The following is a 15,273-nucleotide window of genomic DNA, read 5'->3' as shown; positions in this document are numbered from 1 at the left end:
CTATGTCTTAGTTCTCCCCTTCCCCTCCTCCGCCACTACAGTACACGGACAATTAAATGTGCATTTGTGCTGTTTTCAAAGAATTCAGTGCCCGCCCGCCAGTATTTGATTTTTATAAACAGAACTAACGCAATGGCTAGGGAGTTATTGTTATTGCTTTATCACACGCGGTGGGAGGGAATAATTTATTTAAAAAAAATAAAGTGTGTTAAATGTTTTAAATGTTAAGTCTGTTGTTTTCAACACAAGTACACGAAATTGCTTAATTACGCCTATGCGCTGTTACGTCACGCCTGGCATTTTCCATTGAGCGACTCGTGGTCACAGGTAGGTGGCGCTGTGCTGAAGCACCCGCCCTCCTGCCCGCTTACAAAGCGGACGGCGCCTCTCTTGTCTCCAAGCGCGTCTCCTCGGCTCTCCGACTCCAGCGCTGCGCCCTGCCGGCTGCGTCAGTCTGCTTGTCTCCGCTTCCGATCACCAGCCATGGCTCTGCTGAAGTCTTGCAAGGTTTTCTCCAGTCTGGGGGCTTATTCCCCCTCTCTGGCAGCGTTTCCAGTTCGGGCCAGGTAAAACTAAGCGCGGATGTCAGTGCTGTGTTACCGCATTTTATGGCTTCCAGCGCGTTGTAGCGTGGTAACGCTGTTGTAGTGCGAGGCTTGTGTTTGTGTTTGCGGGTTGCTCAGGATATGGGCTTCAGCCTATCCTGCAATTCACTTTGATCGAAATAGATATTTTTTTTCGGCTTGTATTTTTAATCGCTTGTCTTTACGTTGAATGCACAGGTCACCCCCCCCTTAAATCCGTCACCTGATGTCTTAATCGCAAGCCTACGAGTGTATCGCATAGCACTTTCTGAGTGGGAGGTGGTCTGGATCTTCGTAGTCTTCACCAGAAAACACAGATCTATACTTTTTCTTCCTAATGATAGGCTGGAAAACATGGCGTTTCTTTGTCAGCGATAGTGTAAGGCCTACACAAGGTTGTTGGGGGGAGTATGCTGAAAGTAAAGAACGACCTCTAGATGTAGCTCTTGATTTGCTGTATTAATTGGTTTGTGTTCAGGATAGAGCCTCACTTAACATCGCTGCACGTGGCCGTGTAACCTTGAAATAATGGGAGGTGTTGATTTCCTAAGCCTTTTAGATGGGGTGGACGGGACCCGTCTGCTGGGTCGGTTTCGTAAGACTTTGGGGGTCAACAGCAAGCGTCTGCGTTTCCTTCCCGATAATGCAAGTGGATAAGGAAGTGTTGCTTCAATCTGCGAACTTAAAACGCTGCCGTCCGACTGTCGAAGCGATAGCCGACAGACATCCTCCCCTGACTGATTCACGAAGCGTCTCCCATGCGGGAGCCGTAGGTGGTCGTTCCTGCGCTGTGATTGGCCGGTAGGTGCGGGCCTCTGGGCCGCGATTGGCCGCGGTGCTCTGCCGCGTGAGCGAAGCGCGGATGCACAGTGGCGTGTCCTTCAGCCTGCAGCGTGGAGGGCACAGCTCTCCTCCTGCTGTCAGTGCGGGGAGTAGCAAAGTCGGGGTTTCCAGAAGATTATTCCTCGACACACACACACACCAGGTGTTTAGGCTGTAATGTAGCCAGCGAGGGTCAGGTTCCTTAGTCTAAAGATCAGTGGCTGAGCCTGTGTAGCATTTACCCCTTGCTGTGTCAGCTTGCCAGGTTTACTCCAGAGTATGTTTGATCTTAGATGCAATAGATACCTCCATGTCCTGTTTATTTGTATCTGCAGTCAATGCATTTTATCGAGGGGTTAAATGCACCTGATTTTAATTCTAGAATGGAAGCTGGCATCTCAAAACCTTTGGCAAATCTAGACAAATCTGCTTGTTTTTTGGAAGTGGCTGGGGTGGAGTCTGCAAGCCTTAGGTTGATCTGCGCGCTGACTAATCCTGCCAGCTTGTCAACGTGTTTTACTCTGCACAGCAGCTACTGCACTCATGGGCTCAGACCGGTTCAGTTCCTTGCTCTAGGAACCCTGTTCTTCTCTTAGTGTGGCTAGGTGCCATCGGGTACCATTGTGGATTTAGGAAATTAGTGAGCTTCCTGTCCCAGGCAGAACTGATCAAGCCTGGATCTGTCTTTCTTGCGCTGTCCTCTTCTCTGCCCTGCTCCACAGACCAGCTATTTATAGTTGGGTTTCCTCAGTTGTTGACTTTCTAACAAGTGTAATGGGAGAAGAGGCTTCAAAGTCATAGCCAGGGGGTATCGTACAGACAGACATGAGCATTGGCCTATGAAGAATGTCTTTTAAAATAGCCACCTGCATTTGTTTCTGCTTTGTGAGGAGACTGCTTTAAATGTGTTGCCATTATAGTACTAGTAACAAATTCATACATTTGAGCACTTTATCCAACCCAGTTCAGAAATGTAAGGAGCATCAAAAATGCTACACTTGTGACTAGCAAATTCATAAAGTAATTAATAGGGATGTTGCTATATGTGCTACAGAATGCAATTGGACAGGACTTAATACCTTATACTGATGAACACTAGTCACCAACAACATTCTTCAGCAGGCGGTCTCCTGGGAAAGTTACATCCTAGTAGCACAGCTGATAGCCATTGGAAACCACATGTACATCTGCAATGCGTGTTTATTAGTTTGCAGACACTGTTTTGCTAAATTGCCCTGTTCCTTTCTAAGAGCCTGGATAGGCACGTTTGCTGGTCACTGAGACCTAGGTGTCGTGTGCCATCCCAGCCCGTCCCCCAGCTGGGTGTTCTCGTGCCAAGCTGCAGGACTGTTGACACGTTGGGGTGGGGCTACAGGAAGCACAGCAAAGTGAGGTGATCAGTGCAGTGACCTTGCCGCTGGGCTCTGCAAGTGGAGGTACAGCTCACTTAGACTTCCCCACTGATTAGTGCATTGCACACAGTAATCAGTGCATCGTTCTGTCTGCACTCCACTCCCTGACATGCACAAGGGAGATCTACCCAAAGCCTTAACTGATTGTTAGAGACGACTTGGAGATGCTGCTGGCAAGCCCACCTGAGGTTTTGCTCCGCCATGTTAATGGCACACAGGTGGCGTCTTTAAATGTTGCAAAACAGTTTCTTTGTTTCTTCTGATTTCGCTCAGGCTTGACATTCAGCTGGTTAAATTGCCTCATCGCCTGTGGCCAATTGATTCTGACGAGTGAGATATTGTACTTACACAGCAGTCATTCGGGTCAAGTAGATAATGGTCATCCTGCCAATTAATATCCAAAATCTGTGTACCTTCCCTAAAAGTAGTAACTACAGCATTATAGACTGTTTGAGTCTTCTGAGGTGTCCGGCTGTAGATTGTGCCTTTTAGTAGGACTCGGGGTCTGCCTTAAATCTGTGATGTAAATGATAGTCCCTGAGATGCTCATGAAATTATACCGTGGAGAAAAGGGTGCCCCTGTATATATGTGCAGCCTGTTTTTCACATGTGCTAAGCTGGCCTCATTAGTGGTCATTAAAGTGAAGAAAATGCCAGCCTTGACAGGTTTACAATCCTTCACATAGCTTTACAGGCTAATCCATTAGGGAACAGAGTCCAAAGGTTGAGAGCTGTTGACAAAATCAATTAAAAAAAAAAAACCTCCAGTGGAGAATTCCTGAGTCTCCGCCAAAAATGCACAAAAAATACTTGGACTGATTGTCAGCTGATTTATACTGTTTTAAAGGAAGTGGTGTTAAGTTTTGGATGTATTAAGATGTGCATGGAATTTATAATTCAGAGCTTTATAGGAATTACCTGTTTTTCAGAAGGTGCAGGTTTTGGCGTGGTCTGAAACATCTTAAATATGAGCCATCGCTCTTCCAGAAGCCTCGGATCAGGGAATTGCATAGTAATACCATGTTTCATATTAAAGTATACCAAACTTTTTTTTTATATATGTAGTTCCTGGTGGTCTAGTGTGGAAATGGGACCCCCTGACCCTATTCTTGGGGTCACCGAAGCCTTCAAGCGGGACGGCAACCCCAAGAAGATGAACCTGGGGGTGGGAGCGTACCGTGATGACCAGGGCAAGCCCTACGTCCTGAGCTGCGTGCGCAAGGTGAGCTGGGCCCTCCCCCGGGCGGGTGATCTGTCTGCTGCTAGTGTCGCATTCGTCAACAGACGGGCGGGAGACGGTTTTGTGCAGTTTAAGCCCTTATTGAGCGCCGTGTTGAAGCAGTGCATCATTGCAATGGCCCTGTAGGACAAACAGCAAGGGATCCCCCCCCTCTTATACAGTACCACCCCAGGTGGTGTGTGACAGAGGTTACACACTTCCACTAGGTGGTTTTCACTCTGCTTTGTGAAGTTTCCAAGCTCTCCCTGTAGAGGGAGATGAGTTGCTGTTAGTTAAGGCTCACCAGTTTTTATCTGGTTTGAATGTACCTTTTGGTACTGGCAGTACATGGCTTGGTTAACATGCTTCAGCAGTGACTGGAATACCCTCCCAGATGTACAGTACATATCCCATTCACTGTGGTACGCTTCATGATAGCACACAGGCTCTTGAAGTCTCGTGCTCGTCTCTGTTGTGTGCCATGTGCTCCACTGGGAATGCTTTCCTATAAGTGCTGGTGTTCTTTACCTCCTTTCCTCTCCAGGCAGAGGCCTTAATTGCTGCCAAGAAGCTGGACAAGGAGTACCTGCCCATCGGTGGGCTGGCCGAGTTTGCCAAGGCCTCGGCCGAGCTGGCGCTGGGGCCCAGCAACGAGGTCCTGAAGAGCGGCCGGGTGAGCCCCCTTTCCCTGGATACTCCATCAGGATCCAGCGTCGGCATGCAGCAGGGTCGTTCTGCACTATTATCTCTGAATTCTTGTAAAAAGTATATAATGTTTAGTGTCTTGTGACAGCTTATAAAGTGAGGTTTATAAAAAAAAAATGTAAAGCCTATTTTTCCCTTCAGGCAAAATTGCAGGGAATGTCATTTACAGCTTTAACAGAAATGTTCTTCTTGGATGTTAATATTTGATCTTTCCTTGCAGTACATTACTGTTCAGACCATCTCTGGAACAGGCTCACTGAGAGTCGGCGCAAACTTCCTGGTAAATCCTTTCTTTCAGATACACTGAAGTTAGTGAGCTTGTCACGCCAATGTTGTGTAGTTGGCATCTTTGGCAATACCTCTTTTTGTTGAAGAGCGTTGCTCTTTGGAACTTCAGTTCTACAAATTGCTTTAGTATAATGTTTTTTTAAAAATCTGTAGCTACCATGATTAATTTCAGCTAGTATAACTGGAGCAGCAGTTTCGCTATGGTAATAAAAGCACCTTGGGTAGGAAACTTTGCAGTGTTCAGTAACATTGGCCTGAGAGCAAACTGATGTTCAGGAAAACGTGAATGTAGTCTCAACTCTCTGGTTTATCAACAGTCCCGGTTCCACACCGCCAGCCGTGACGTCTACCTGCCCAAACCCTCCTGGGGAAACCACACCCCCATCTTCAGGGATGCTGGGATGCAGCTGAAGGCGTACCGCTACTACGACCCCAAGACCTGCGGGTTTGACTTTGCTGGGGCTCTGGATGACATCTCGGTGAGTCGGGGGTCAGAGGGAAGCAGCCCAGGGACAGGACGGTCAAAAGAAGCTTTTTTTTTTTCTTCCTTTCATGCACAGCAAAGATAAGACTGAAGTATTGGTGTTTTAAAAGTACAGGACTTGCAAATGTTCCTCTTCTTGTTTTTAGAAAATCCCAGAGAAAAGCATCATCCTCTTCCATGCTTGTGCCCACAACCCTACAGGAGTGGATCCCAGGCCTGAGGAGTGGAAGGAGATCTGTGACCTGGTGAAGGTGAGCTAAGAATTACAATGCAAAGGGTCCTGTTAGGCGAACTGATGGCCATTAACTGCTACAAAGATCAATCCTAGAGAACATCGTAGGAGTTCTTGATTCTTGGTATTCAGTATTGGAAGGTACTGTTTGATCACTGTAGCTCAAACTGATGTGAAGGGGGAAAAAGGTTCATTGTGAAGCGGATTCGGAATGTGATCTTTTTCCACTGTATAAACTGGGAAAAACGGACTCCTGGAGTCTGGAATGCCATCGGCTCATGCGGCCTTCCCTTGCTTGCCTTTCCAGAAAAGGAACCTGTTTGTGTTCTTCGACATGGCGTACCAGGGCTTTGCCAGTGGGGATATTGACCGCGACGCCTTGGCAGTGCGCCACTTCATCGAGCAAGGCCACAACATTGTGCTCTCCCAGTCCTACGCAAAGAACATGGGTCTTTATGGTGAGCTCTGCCCCGTAACGTGGTGCCCTGCGCCTTTGAAACCTACGTCCTTCCGCTCCTGCCCTGGTGGCCCACACGCCTGCTGGTTTTTGTTCCAGCCGAGCCCTCGGCTACACTGACCCTTCGTTCAAAATTAACCTGGATTTGTTTCCCAGCTCTTGAAACATGTTGGCGCTTTAACAGTTGTATTTAAAATCGTTTAAGGCTCCAGTTCTCTGATTAAGGTGGGATGAAATGAAAACCAGCAAGCGTGTGGCTAGCCAGGAGCAGGATTAAACAGGAACCGCTGTTCAATCAATGTTGCTGGCTCCCAGGGGGCGGGTGGGGTTGGACTCTGCTTTTCCAGATCTGACCATCTGGTCTTCCTTGGGGCAGGTGAGCGGGTTGGGGCCTTCACTGTGGTCTGCAGCGACGTGGAGGAGGCCAAGCGTGTGGAATCCCAGCTGAAGATCCTCATCCGTCCCATGTACTCGAACCCGCCCATGAACGGAGCCCGCATCGCCGCCACCATCATGAACGCGCCCGAGCTGCGCCAGGAGTGGTAGGTCCTGATACAGGCAGGGTTTTGCCTGTAGACTTTAGTTCTCTGTAAGGTGCTTTTGCTTGGCCACTCAAGCAATCACCCTATATTTATGGATTGCTTGTATGTACGTCTTTACTAAGTATATTGTCATTTCTGTGGGGATGTGACTTGGAGATTGGCCTCTTTGCGAATTAGTTGGTCCTCTTTCTCCAGGTTGGAGGAGGTGAAGGGAATGGCCAATCGCATCATCAGTATGCGGGAACAACTGGTTTCTAACTTAAAGAAGGAGGGCTCCATCCACAACTGGCAGCATGTCGTAAACCAGATCGGCATGTTCTGCTTCACTGGCCTCAAACCTGAACAGGTACTTTTATTGACCATGTTTTAGCTTTGTTCAGCTCATTTTCCTGGTATGCTTATGAAGAGCTTTTCAAATAAAATTGCTGGACTTGGATCTGGCTCTTCAATATCAGTTCTGGTCTGGATAAAAGACGATGTGGAGTAGAACAATAGAGACCCCAAATCAGTGTCTGCATACTTGTGTAGTTTAAAGTTCCTGTAACCAATGAGTTACTACCATGTAACTTAAATAGTGCTAGTTTACTTTCTTTGTTCAGGAACTGTTGCCATATGGAGGAAAAACTGGGAATAAGAATTTTTAAAGGGGAAAGAGCAGCTGTAACTTTTTTTTTTCTGGTCTGCAGGTGGAGCGTCTGATAAAGGAGTTCTCGGTCTATATGACCAAGGATGGCCGCATCTCTATGGCTGGGGTCTCCTCCGCCAACGTGGGATACCTGGCACACGGCATCCACCAGGTCACCAAGTAACGGGACAGCCTGGCGTCCTGCAGCAGTGAATGAAGGGGAGACGGAACTGTGGCACTGAGCAGACTTGGGAACTGTCCACTGAGCCTTTATCCAGATTCCCTGGTTCTCCGTTTTGGATAATCTGTTTCAGATCTTGATAAATACTGTTGGGAAGTAATTAGGTTGTCAGAACTATTTTGGAACCAGCCCATCACCTCACTTCTTATTGCCACAGTTACGGCTTACCTTTTAATTATGGACAGGATATTTCTCTTCCTCAACCCCCCCCTTCTTGAAAGCTAGGTCAGACTTCATATGTAGTCTGTGATTTTGTATGAGGCAAGGTGTTTTACTCCTCTTGGGCAAAAGGTAATTTGAGGGACTTGATGTTAGCGGGTAAAGATCTGATCATGCCCACTGGTGCATTAGGTCAACATTCTGTTGTAGACTGAGCATTTCAGATTCCCGTTTTCACACTTCCTTCTGTTTTGAGATGAGAGCTAAGAACTGCTGATAACGTTGTAGCTGTGCTCTCATCCTTCTTACTAGTAAGACTTGTATTGGATGAGGATGGAGACACTTAGTCCAACTGGTTAAATGGAAACTTAATCCAGCCACTTGAATCTCCACTTCATTGAGCCCCACCCTATACACCATTTTATCCTTCCATTTCCCTATTGGTGCTCTCCCATGGGTGTTTGCTTTTTCCAAAAGGATGTTGAGGAATCCCAAATTCCAGCTCCGTTCAGGTTTAGGAGAAGGGATTCTCGCTGCAATAATTAAAATAAGCACTTAAATGAGAGGCATTTAATTGCTTCTCGTATTGTTTATAAAAAGTTTGGCCACCATGTGTGCTGAAAGTATTAGGAATTAATATGTAATTTGTGTGGGAGGGCTGCATTTTCTGTGAGAAGCCCCCACTCCCAATCCTATCTCTAATTCTGAAATCAAGCATCCACTGTTGATTGTGGCCTATGAGTTAGCTCTGATTCTATTGGCTTTAGGAAACAAATATTCCCTCAAAGGTAGAATGAGATTTTCTCTATGGCTACTGTCCACTTTCGGGATGAACAATTCATAAAATGTAAACATTCAGAGTGAGTTTAACTCTGAATCTTGGCTCTGCTGCATGCCTGTAGGGTTGGGGATAGCCTTTTCCTTGTGTATTTAGCACTTGGATATATTCAGCACTTATAGGATACAAAAAAAAAGATTCCTTTATTTTTATTTTATTGGCGATGATGTCAAAGCTTGAATTGACCCTTTGTATAACTATACACTTCCCCCCCCCCCCCCAAGTCTGACTGAATTTCCTAGTGTGGGATTAAAATAATTTGACTGCACATGATTTGTGCCCCATACATTTCACTTATCTGAAGTATCAAAGACTGTAATAAGTCCCAAGAGGTGGCAGGATTGTTAATATTGAATGTACCTTATAGGGGGTGTATGTAAATTCTTACACTGTCTGCACTTTTAACCTAAATAAACATGATCTGAAAACCCTGTTATGCACTGCTTATTTATGTGTTCAAACTTGACTATTTACAACTTATCTTATTTAAAGATGCAAAATCACTCTGGTAAGTGCCTTTTATTTCTATATTGCTAAACTTTCAAACAGGGTTTGTTCAATATGAATAACGGGGCTATCTTCCTTCAGTCGGTCTTGGTTTTTACTTCCATTTGCAGGGACAAGCTCCTATTCCTTCAAGCCCTTCTAAGAATGCTTGCTTTCAAGTTGAGCTTTCAGTGAAGAGCCTTATGTAGTGACTCTTCTGCAGTTGTCAATTGCCCCTTACTTGGCATTGTACAAGAGAGAGACCCTATCAAATACCCACACAATATAAAATCAACTAGGAAATCTGTTCACTGCAAATCTGGTTTAAAGCTAATCCAATTCCTATCTGTGACCACCACCCATTGTCATTTACCCATGACTGCATTGCTAGAGGGGGGGGTAGTGCCCCCCCCCCCTTGAACAGCTGCGGTTTTCTGCCATGCGAAGGCGAGCCACCTCATTGGAACAAGCTGCAGAAAGTAAGTTGTGTTCTGGAGGCTGCCAGCGCTGGGTACAGAGGCTGCGTGAATTTCTCCTGGAAGCTGTGCAGCGGGAGCAGAGACCCCTCGGCCACGCTGTAGAAGGAGAGCAAGCCGCCCTCGAAATCCAGGAGCACCCCGACTCGCTGGGGGGGGCTGGCCTCCAAGGGGAAGGCCACCTTGTTGTGCAGAGCCTCCAGCCGCCCCTGCTCCCCGTACAGGCACCAGGAGTGGGCGTTGTACCCCAGCCGGCACGCGTCCTCCGTCCCCTTCCGGCCGATCCGCGCGTCGCACACGCCCACCTTCCAGCGCCCGGCCCCCTGGATCTCCACCTCCCAGTAGGCGCGGCCCCCCTCCCGCGGCTCGGCGCCCAGCACCTGCGGGAAGTTGCTGAAGCGGGCCGTGCTCGGGGGGTAGGGCTGGGGCTCCTCGCGGTACGAGACGCCCCTGTTCCCGTCGGCCAGGGCGAGCTTGGGGTAGGCGGTGTCGGGGTTCAGAGAGGGGACCGTCCCGTCTGCGTGGAGAGAGGGGGGTGTTAGTCTGGGAGGGGTGTCCTTGCTGCGAGCTCTGGCGTTTCATAAATGGAGATACTTTATTGTCCACCACTGTGGACATTTCTTTGGCTTAAAATATATACAAGGAAAATAGCAACATGAAGTACATGAAATCATACCAACAGTATGTGATGAATAAATAGGCAGTGGGGGGACTTAATTTGCCTACAGTCATTGAGCAGTTTTATTGCTGAGGAGACAAAGGACTTCCTATAAATAGCATTTGAATTTGGTACCCTATACCATCTCCCTGATGGGAGCGTTACGAGCTGAGAATAGAGTGGGTGTGTGGAAACGGCTGTGATGTTCCTGGCCATTCTGAGAACTGTATTGAGCTGGGGCTGCTGTTTCCCCAATTATTTTTCCTGCCATTTTCACAGTCCTGGTCAGTTGGGTTTTGCTTTTCAATCCCCGATTTCCATACCAAACTGCTGTGTTAAATGCCAGGATGCTCTCAACAAGGCTTTTATATGCCCTCTCTAGGACATTTTGACTGACATTAAAGTGAGTCTTGAGTCTTTGAATTAAAAGCAGCCTCTGATTTGTTTTCTTACAAATGTTGCCTATATTCTCAGTGTACCTCAGCCTCTGATCAATATGTGTTCCCAGATATTTAAAACTCCACAACCTCTACAGACTGACCTTTGAGCACTACTGTCTGCAAAGATTGCCCTCCATTGGTTTTAGCATTGAAAAGAAGAATGTTTAGTGGTTTAAAAGCAGCAGGCTCCATGGTATGTATGAGAACCAGACTAATAAGTGAAACATTCCTAATTGCTACAAATAGAAGTGCAATTCGCACATGCCTCACTGCAGAAGTTTATGGACTTTTCAGACTGGTTTCACACAGACATTACAATCTGGACTGTCAGGCCCTGCTGCTGCTAAAGTGCAGCACAGTCCTGGGCCACAGTTCCAATATCCTTCGTTATAGGACCTGGAATCCGGAAGTGTTTTCGAACTCACAGAGCACCCGGAGGGAGTCCCTATCGGTCCCTGTGGTGAGGCTCACAGTGTCCAGCCTCCTGTCAGTCCACTCCTGCAGTCTGTCCAGCCTCATTTGGTCCAGCTCCCTGGGGGGGGTCAGCTCCTCCACTGGGCTGCACATCTGTCTCATACTGCGATGGGCACAAAGCGAAATCATGATTACACCACCCGCAGTACAGTTCAGCCCAGAGAAATAGCAGGATTTCCCAGACAGGCGTGTTCAATGCTTTATACTGGTCCAGGATCATCATTAGTACACAAATTATTGGGCTACATTGTTCACAGGCTCTTAGTTTGTCAGTAAGTTAGTTTGTTTCAGTATGTCTGAGAAAGTTTTATGTGCATGCTGACTGCATTTAATGAAGACTTACCTCTTGGATATCTTGCTGTATTCCTGTGGGAAACATTGAAAAAATCCAGTTAATACTTCTAGCAGAAACAGGAGTGCATCTGTGTGGTTGGTTCTAGTGCGTTTTCTCCATTCTGAACGCTTGTCCCAAAAACTTCAATTCTAGTCATCACCCTTAGCACACCTAAGAACATCAGGGTCTGTAAATGCTACGAACAACACTTGGATTTATTGAGAAGGCCCCAACTTTCTGCCACTGCCTCCCACCTTCAACTGACAGTGATCCTTAATTCAACATGATATACATTTACCTATTCAAGATAAGAACAAGAAGGTCTGTGCTTTCTTATGCAAATGCCAGTTTTGCTTCACAAGAGTAATCTGACGTACAAAATAATTATTCTCTCTCATCCTAGCGTTAATCCCGCATCAGCAGGGTCCGCTTGTCGGCACGCCCGTTTGGTGGTTTGAATCAAATCTTTGAGCTGACGTTGCCATTAAATGCGACCGAGAATACTCCAACCGGCGCGTCGCTCCGCCTGCCGTCAGAGGGGGTGGGGTGGGGGAGGAGAACAAAGTAATGTAGCCAATTCATAGAGGGGGATTATTAGGAGGCATGGGAAATCTGGCCAGGACACCGGGGTTACACCCCTACTCTTTTCGAGAAACACCCTGGGATTTTTAATGACCACAGAGAGTCAGGACCACGGTTTTACGTCTCATCCGAAAGACGGCGCTTGTTTACAGTATAATGTCCCCGTCACTATACTGGGGCAGACGTGCAAAATAATGATTGACAACAGCAAAAACCACCACCACCACCACCTAGCTGGCACAAAAATGTTAAAGTCCGTGTAACCTCTTTCAAATCACAGCAGATCTCAGCTGGCTGGGAGCACAAACTGCATCGCTAGGCAAAATCTGAGCTCAAAGCCATCCCCCGGGTGTACCGTACCAGGACAAAGGCCTGGTCTCGGATCCGAGACGTCCCCCTGGTGTCGGACAGGCTCTCCAGCGCGCCCATGTTCTTCTGCGTGAGCTGCAGTGTGTCCTGGAGCTGCTCCAGCTGGGCCTCGATGTCGCCTAGAGCCTGGCTCTCCTCCCGGGACAGGCTCTGCAGGGCCAGCTGCTCCTCTGCGTCCAGGGCCGCTCCCATGGCCTCGTACTGCTGCTGGACGTGGGCCCTGGCCTGGCTGACCGCTAACTGGGGGAACAGGAGCACGAGCCCTTTTAGCCGTCCCACTGCGGCTCAGTCACCAAGTCCATTAAAGCACACTGGACAGGACTGGGCAGTGTCCATTAAAGCACAGTGGACAGGACTGGACTGGATTGAGTCCATTAAAGCATAGTGGACTGGACTGGACCGAGTCCATTAAAGCACAGTGGACTGGACCGGATTGGACCGAGTCCATTAAAGCACACTGGACTGGACTGGACCGAGTCCATTAAAGCACACTGGACAGGACTGGACAGTGTCCATTAAAGCACAGGGGACAGGACTGGACTGGACTGAGTCCATTAAAGCATAGTGGACTGGACTGGACCGAGTCCATTAAATTTCAGTGGACTGGACCGGACTGAGTCCATTAAAGCACAGTGGACTGAACCGGACTGGACCGAGTCCATTAAAGCACACTGGACAGAACATTAATGTAGCTTTCTTGGCTCTTATACCTCACCCAGTAGCGAATGAAACTCCTCTCAGTGGCATCTCACTTCTCTAACAGTTAATCCAAAACTGTGATCAGGGAGCTCTGGAAGGCTAGTCCCAGGAAAGACAGTCGGCAGCTTATGTTATATATACAGCTTATGTTGTTAAAGGGGAACTGCAGTCCCAATTTCTCAGACTGGTTATTAAACCTCAGTAGGAAAATAAATTCACTGATGGTATAGATCAGATTTCCAGATGTTGAATTTAGCACAAAATACTGAACTTTGTGAAAGTACTGTAAGTCGCCATGTTGTGGCAAAGCACTGGTCTCGCCACGGGCAAGAGTGAGAGTTCGCGATCTGCAATGGGAAGCGGCCCTTCCTGCTCACTAGTTTCTCTATTGACTAATGTGACGTGATGTACTCTCTGTGATGTGCGAGGGAATAAGTACAGGTTGTGCAGCAGACATTTCATGGCAGAAATGTTCCACCGTGATCTGCATGCAGTTAACAAGTGATATTTGTAGGTAAAACCGAGAAACTGAGAGCAACATCTCTATTGGATGAAGGGAGAGGTCTTCACAAGCTGCGTGTTTACCATGTAACAAGTCTGCTTCATATCACCGGAGGTTTTGTTGACTCATTCTGATTCACAGAACATGGCGCTGCTCAGACATGGACATTTTGTCTATTTTGTGATGTAAAATGGAGGTTTTTACAAGTTACTGTGTACATCTGACTTACATTGTGGTTTGCAAAGCACACATCCATGCTGATTCTCTCTAACCCCAAAATATAAATATAGCCTTGCAGGTCACCCCTGTATTTACACACTTGTAAGCTGTATATCTGGGCAGATGAAACCTGGAGTGTCTGTCTTATCCACAGTGAGGACATAGTTTACCACAACACCGAGCTCTAACCCACCTGGATGTTCAGTTTCTTCTCCTGCAGCAAAGTAAGTCTGTCTTCGACAATCTGAACATTTTCCTGTATTTTAATCATCCCTTCTTTCAATTTCCCCTGAAAGGAAAAAAATGTAATGTTGTTATTAGTTGTAGTAATAGCAGCTGCAGTGATCGTAGCAGTATTGGCTGGATCAGAGTCTCTACTGTACAAACACTATAATGAGTATGTCAGGTGGGGAGCTGCGTCAGCATGCGTAGGCTGCAAAGGAACAAGTGAAGGTTTATTCCATGCTGAAGAGAGAAGAGAGTAAACACAACGTTTCTTTCTTATCTTTTCAGCATGGAATAAACCATTACTTGTTCCTATAATGAGTATGTGTAGTTAAAATGGGGTTCGCACACAGTTTGAAGCTCAGCAAAGTTACTATATCAGGAGATTCGTGCTGTGACAGCAGTGTGTGCAACACATCCTGCTGCAGGCCCTCTGCCATCGGTAGTACCAGAAGGATCAGTGTATCATTCACGAGCCAGAGCAGTAGACACAGAGCCCAGGGACACACACACAGAGCTGCAGAGAATCCCGCCTCTCACCCTGAGCTCCTGCTCAGCCTCGCCCACGCCGACGCACTGGTGGCCCTTGTGCGCGCCGACGAGCGTGCACATGGTGCAGATGCACTCCTCGCACTCCCGGCAGTAGATCTTCAGCATCTCCTGGTGCTCCACGCACTTCCACAGAGAGATGTCGGCCGTGGGCTGCACCAGGGGGTGGCCCTGGAACACCGCCACCTCCAGGTGGATTTTCAGGTGCTCCGCGCACATGGAGGCTCCACACACCAGGCAGGTCTTCACGGCCGGCCGGCTTGAGGTGATGCAGTAGTTGCAGGGCACAGTGCTGCTGGTGGAGGGCCTCTCTGCCTCTGTGGCAGGCGCCGAGGGCTGCTCTCTCTCTCCTCCCAGGGCTGGCAGTTTCCTGTACTCTGCCCTGCACTCAGGGCAGTAGTAAGGGCCAGTCTGAGAGGTGCTCCACAGCTCCTGGATGCAGCCCTGACAGAAGAGGTGCCCACATCTCAGAGTGGTCGGCTGCCGGCATTCTCGGTGGCACAGAGGGCACTCCGGCTGTACGCCGAGCCTCTCTAAGGCTGCGCCCATTTTAGCCATTTTAGAGAACAAGGAAGAAAGACGAGGGCCTGGGAGGAGTTTACAGTTTGAAAATGAGAGACTCCACCTTTTCCCCCCCTTTAGTTCTTAAAGG

At 47.8% G+C, this 15,273-nt stretch overlaps 2 protein-coding genes across 2 annotated transcripts; one reads left to right on the top strand and one right to left on the bottom strand.

Annotated features, from left to right (window-relative positions):
- Positions 1-406: 406 nt before the first annotated feature.
- got2a (glutamic-oxaloacetic transaminase 2a, mitochondrial) lies at positions 407-9,039 on the top strand. The gene is made up of 10 exons (XM_088613904.1): positions 407-566; positions 3,884-4,040; positions 4,582-4,710; positions 4,963-5,022; positions 5,348-5,509; positions 5,661-5,765; positions 6,054-6,204; positions 6,580-6,745; positions 6,941-7,091; positions 7,432-9,039. The coding sequence occupies exons 1-10, from the start codon at positions 484-486 to the stop codon at positions 7,552-7,554; spliced, it is 1,287 nt and encodes a 428-aa protein (XP_088470030.1). The 5' UTR covers positions 407-483; the 3' UTR covers positions 7,555-9,039.
- LOC148644557 (E3 ubiquitin/ISG15 ligase TRIM25) lies at positions 8,743-15,205 on the bottom strand. Its single transcript, XM_088613897.1, has 6 exons — positions 14,613-15,205; positions 14,041-14,136; positions 12,419-12,667; positions 11,486-11,508; positions 11,094-11,245; positions 8,743-10,087 (listed from the first exon to the last, which is right to left on the bottom strand). The coding sequence occupies exons 1-6, from the start codon at positions 15,177-15,179 to the stop codon at positions 9,552-9,554; spliced, it is 1,623 nt and encodes a 540-aa protein (XP_088470023.1). The 5' UTR covers positions 15,180-15,205; the 3' UTR covers positions 8,743-9,551.
- Positions 15,206-15,273: the final 68 nt, after the last annotated feature.

The sequence above is a fragment of the Lepisosteus platostomus genome, chromosome 20 (assembly GCF_059453375.1).
Source record: "Lepisosteus platostomus isolate fLepPlt1 chromosome 20, fLepPlt1.hap1, whole genome shotgun sequence".
In the NCBI taxonomy this organism is placed as follows: domain Eukaryota; kingdom Metazoa; phylum Chordata; class Actinopteri; order Semionotiformes; family Lepisosteidae; genus Lepisosteus; species Lepisosteus platostomus.
The sequence above is the reverse complement of the archived record's forward strand: the minus strand, read 5'-3'. Positions and strand labels throughout refer to the sequence as shown.